Source organism: Pundamilia nyererei, unplaced genomic scaffold, assembly GCF_000239375.1.
Source record: "Pundamilia nyererei isolate P.nyererei 1_Seehausen unplaced genomic scaffold, PunNye1.0 scaffold00228, whole genome shotgun sequence".
NCBI lineage: Eukaryota > Metazoa > Chordata > Actinopteri > Cichliformes > Cichlidae > Pundamilia > Pundamilia nyererei.
The window spans coordinates 118,470-123,904 of NW_005187629.1; the positions used below are offsets into that span (position 1 = coordinate 118,470).

At 44.9% G+C, this 5,435-nt stretch overlaps 1 protein-coding gene across 1 annotated transcript in view; it reads right to left on the reverse strand.

Moving 5' to 3' along the window:
• Positions 1 to 320: 320 nt before the first annotated feature.
• The window catches only part of lrrc45 (leucine rich repeat containing 45), a 12,819-nt gene continuing 7,704 nt past the window's right edge, over positions 321 to 5,435 (reverse strand). The window contains exons 11-14 of the mRNA XM_013914828.1: positions 4,673 to 4,901; positions 3,767 to 3,940; positions 900 to 1,047; positions 321 to 753 (exon numbers count right to left, since the gene is read on the reverse strand). Coding sequence (XP_013770282.1) covers positions 554 to 753; positions 900 to 1,047; positions 3,767 to 3,940; positions 4,673 to 4,901 — 751 coding nt within the window. The 3' untranslated portion in view covers positions 321 to 553. The remainder of the gene's footprint in view (positions 754 to 899; positions 1,048 to 3,766; positions 3,941 to 4,672; positions 4,902 to 5,435) is intronic.

Sequence of the window (5,435 nt, forward strand, 5' to 3'; positions counted from 1 at the left end):
CTGATCACAGGACTCCTTCAGCAGCGCTGACCTTCACATGTGGAAGGTCATAGTCACCATGTGCTGGATGTGTGTGAACAGCTGTGTGATTGTGAAACATCTGCAGATGTTTGATGGCTGCCTTGCAGCCTCTGGACTGTTAGGAGTTTTTGAAATCGGTATTTATTCAGACGGCTCTCTCTTCTTCCCCTCAGCCACTGTAAATCCATTCGCTCCATCATTCAGTGAAGCCATAGTTCCTTTTACAAATGCACAGCCGATTCTTATTTTTCATCATGTGAAAACCTTGTTGCTTTCTACTACACTCACTGGAACGTGTGGAAAGTGTTGGCACTTAAAGTGCGCTGTGTATTTATTAAAAGTAGCAATAAAAAAAGAAAGTAGCACACCATTGAACTGAGCACGTCCTGATGAGATTTGTCATTTTTAACATTATGTTAGGTATGGTTATTATTTGCTGAGCACTGATCGTCCACGTCAGAATATTCTTCAGCTCTGTGGAGCTATGCCTGGTCCTGCCCAGTGCGGGAGCCCTGAGAGAGGCCCTGCTGGCTCATTTCTGGAGGCTGCTGTGGTGTCCCAGAGGAGAACCGTGAATGTACGAGAGGACGGCACTCTGCAAATAGCTGGCTCTGTTGGCCTCATCCTCCCTAATCCTATGGATCTCTGCCTCCTTCAGCCGCAGCTTCTCCAACATGGAAGACATCTCGCTCTCTTTGTCCAGAAGAGCCTCCCTGTGGTTACTACTCAGCACTACAAGACGGCAAACCGGAGAGAGAACAGCATGAAAGAGAGCAGCACAGAATCAAGTCACACTGTTGCTTCCAGACAGTCCTGGCACAAAGACGCAAAGTTTATGTCAAGTTTAAAAGTAACCGGAACAAAAGCGGACGGCGAACCTTTAAGCTCTCTTTCCAGAGCGCTGATCTTTTCTTTAAGTGCTCCCTGTGCCGTCCTCTCTGCCTGGAGATGTCCAATCTGCTCCTGCAGCTCCACCCTCACCCGGCTCACCTCAGCCACCTTCTCCTGGTCTTTGCAGCACAGCTCCTGTAAGAGCACAGCACCCCTCATTTATCACTTCAGATTAGGCCAATTTACTTCAGCGTTTCAGGCTCTGACAGTAACTGTTCGAGTCAGTGTACAGATTTGTCCCTGCTCCAACATCTTTAATTCAATTCAATTTCAGTTATTTCTCTTTTTAGATTTTATTTAAATTTTAGAACAATTCAAAGCCAATGAAAAAATTCTTTCTATGTGTGGAAACAACTTCTCTTCCACAGCTCTTGGTGCTGCATTCTGGATTCAGGACAAGGAATCAGTCAGAAATCTTTTCTTTATTTTCAGCTCCACTGCGAGTCAGGAGCTTCCCTACTTTAGACAACGCTGTTCAGATGAAAGAAGGCCGACTGTTTACTGTTACAGGACCAAAGTTCCTGCAGGCTTCCTCACAGTGTCACTGGAGGTCCACGTCACAGTGTTTACAGACCACATGCCTCTGAAACGGACTCATGAATGAATATAAGTAGCACTTTGCTGATAGGTTACTTTCATTCATTCATAAGCACGGTGGTGCAGTGGTTAGCGCTGCTGCCTCACAGAGTTCGATTCCACCGCCTTCTGTGTGGAGCAGGGGTCTCGAACTCCAGGCCTCGAGGGCCGGTGTCCTGCAGCTTTTAGATGCGTCCTCGGTCCAACACAGCTGATTTAAATGGCTAAATGACCTCAACATGTCCAGAAGTTCTCCAGAGGCCTGGTAATGAACTCATCATTAGATTCAGGCATGTTGACCCAGGGTGAGATCTAAAACCTGCAGGACACCAGCCCTCGGCGCCTGGAGTTCAACACCCCTATATGTGGCCTTTGGTTCGGTCTGCTACATCAGTCACCAGCCTGCACAGATGCTTGGCTGTATGCAGCCAACACTATGGTAGCTGTGCTTTCAGGGCTGCTCCTGTCTTCTGGTTTCCTGTTGACACAAGCTAGCTGTATATCTAGCATCACCGAGGTTTACTGCCTACAAAGAAATGAAGGAGACAAAATCATAACATTGATGTATCATTTATGGAGCTATGCTCGGGTATTAAAGTAGGTGCAATGATCCAGAATGGCAATTTTGGTGTAGATGTCCAAACATGGTGGTTGCAGTGCTTCAGCATCAAGCTAGCACTGCAGCAGAGGAGTGTGCATGAAGGCAGAGCAAATCAGTCAAGATAGCTTGTGTTAGATCAAATCAAAGAACAGTAAACCTCAGAGCAGCAGCGGCACAGGTCAGCTGATCACAGCCTGCAGAGAAAGAAGACCTGCTGCAGCTCACAACAGCAACATGGAGCCAGTACTGCCAGTCTTTGACCCCGACTGGACTCGTTAGGGCTGGGTATCATCACTGATTTCTAGAATCGATTCGATCCACGATTCGATTCAATTCTAATCTATTGGAATCAGGGAAATTTTGCCTCAGACAGTCAGAAATATTATAATCCAGATCATGCATCAGTACATTTCCATGTTTTTATATCTATCAAAAGAAAGCTGACACTTGTGAGACTTTATCAAAGGTGTGAGCATCACAGCAGAGGCCTTTGTGTCAAAGTAGCTGGGGATGAAACAGAAAAACATGAAGATGGTTTTCCTGGCCTGGATTTTATAAAAATATTCTGCAGTAGATCAAAAATGAAAGAAAACCATTCATCAACATATGAACATGACCTGATGCTGCTGACGTGAAGCAGAGCAAAGTTACAGCAGTTTTATTACAGACACAGCTGAGCGTTTTGCAATTTTGCATAATTTTAAATAAGTTCAGGAGCCCATGGAAGAGCAGAAATGAGGCTTTCTTGTCGGAAGTAAGTAAAAGGAAAAAAACAGCGGCCGACAGCCTGTAAACAACTTGTGCAATAAGCAAACGAATAATGCAGAAAACAGATTTTTAGACGGGAAACTACAGACAGAGAGAGAGAGAGCTGTGCATGAAGTGAGATTTTATCCTGGTGGAAGCAAAACAGCAAAAGTTGTTGTTGTTTATGTGAAGCGCAGTTTGGATCTTCTTTTGCTGCTGGTTCGGTCAATAATGTTTGGAGAGACATCAAACTAACAGCTTCAGAATCAGCTCAAAAAGGGCGTGAACACAAAGCTCGACCCGCCGAAACATCAGAATCAGCGAGCTGTCGGCTTTCAGCCCCGACCGTGCCGTCGGTGAGAAAGTCACATCGCGTTTACGTCTCTGTGCAGAAGCCTGTTCCTGCTCTCATTCACTGTTTCAGCTGTTTGGTGGTTGAAATGTTGGGAGGTTTAACCTGAGATTCTGGCGTTTCGGGCAAAAAGAAATTTATATTTAAAAATCGATTCAGGATTTTAACGAATCGATATCACGTTATCCAAGCCAGGATCGATTTTAATCGATAAATCGATAATCAAAACCCACCTCTAGTGCTCATTTCTCTGTTTAGATGTGGAGGCAGAGGTTTTACTTTTATGTGCTAATATTATTTGATTGTAATGATAACAGAGCATGAGCTTCAGTTAGCTCTCCACAAAAGCATCTGGCAGTAATGTCCTACTCTGAGTACGTTTCAGAGCCTGCACTGTTTCACTGTTACTGAGTAACGTTTAACACAAGTATGGAAACACTGTGTGTACTTTAGCCACCTCTGCTGGTGGGAGTTAGAGGTGTGGCAGCTGAAACCTGTTCTAGGCCCAAACTCTGCTGTAGATACAGGAGCTACAGTGGGAGTGGTGTTTGTACAACAGGCAGCTGGTGCATCCTGACCTGCTGCAGCTCCTCTATCCTGCGTCGTAGTCCGTCCATCTCGATGCTCTGCTGGCTGTTCTTGGCCTGCAGCTCAGAGATGGTCTGTTTCTGCTGGGAACAGTGCAGCTGGACCTCCTGCAGGGATGAACGCACCGAGCGCAGCTTCTCCTCCAAGGACGACGCGTGCTCCTGCTGCTCAGAGGAATCAACACAGAAGGAAATGCTGTGGAGGGTCTTTCTCAGGTATTAGAGTCCAGCTATTACAGGTGCTTTTTAACATTAGGGAAACTTACAATATGATGCAATCCCAATATTGATTTTCTGATCAGTTGTGTGATAAACCAACAAATCTGTGTAACTAAAGGAGAGAGCGTTTATTCTACAGAGGAGCCTGTGGAGTCAGTTTGCCTCCCCAGGTTTCTTTGTCTTTGCCACTTCAGCGAGCTTGTGCTCACTGTACGTCAAAATATTCAGATATTAAATAAAATATGGTGCAGTTTGCATTTAACCCATTCATGAGGAATGATCACGTGGAGCAATGATTCATTCGTCTCTGCCTGATGCTGCGACTGCAGGGTCACTGCAGGTCAAAGCAAAAAGACGTTTTTACTCAGTTTAGAACATTTTCATTAATTTAAGGACTGAGGTCATTTTAAAGAGTCTCTGGGAAATCGACCGTTATCAATCCATGTACAAGATTTAGAGATTCTCACACACACTGACAGCATGATGACAGTTGGGTCGGTGGGGTTCAGCCACGCTCTGCTTTTCCTCAGAGCTCTGAGTAAATGACTCGTCCTGCTAGTCAAAGACAAAGTGGTGGGTGGGGAAAGAAAAGTACGGCTCGTGGAGATGCTCGTTCTCCACTCACCACCTTTGAAAACTTAGGTTGTGAGTCGGTAAGTGACCAAAGTTTGAACTCACCTCTTCCAAACGCACTTGGGCTCGCACTCTTCCCAGCTCCTCCTCTGCCTGGGCCCTTTCTGCCACAAACGCTGCTTTAGCTTTACTCAGTTCCTGGAACAGATGAGACGACAGATTATCATGAGAAACACATTCGGGGTGATTCGTTAACTCCCACTCTGGGTGTAGGATTAAGAGTTCCACTTCACTGTCATTCATTCTGTAGAAATGCTCCCAGATTACAGGGAAACTGTTTTATCAAACTGTGTGCAGCAGCTGTGGTTTTATCATTGTCCTCTGCAGTACCAAGGTGTCCCATGCTCTCTACAGTCACCTTCAGTTTGGCCTGATAACTGGGAAATTCCCTGGTGCCAAAGAGATGTTTGCTTGTGGATTTGAATAACTGTCTGGAATATACAGTTAGGGAAAGTTGACCCTTCAATCCTTAAATAAACAGAGACTCACTGAACCTTAAATATAGTAAAGAAACAAAATTAAATTCAGGCTCTGTGTTAAAGCTCGTACATCCCTGGATGTGTCACTACTTCAGGTAATGTATATATCTTCCATTCACAATATGACAGATCAAAATCAGAGACACTCCAGTTTTGGATCCGTTCGATACTGTCGACCATAATATCCTATTAGAGCGATTAGAACATGCTGTAGGTATTACAGGTACTGCGCTGCAGTGGTTTGTATCATATCTATCTAATAGACTCCAGTTTGTGCATGTAAATGGAGAGTCCTCTTCACACACTGAGGTTAATTATGGAGTTCCACA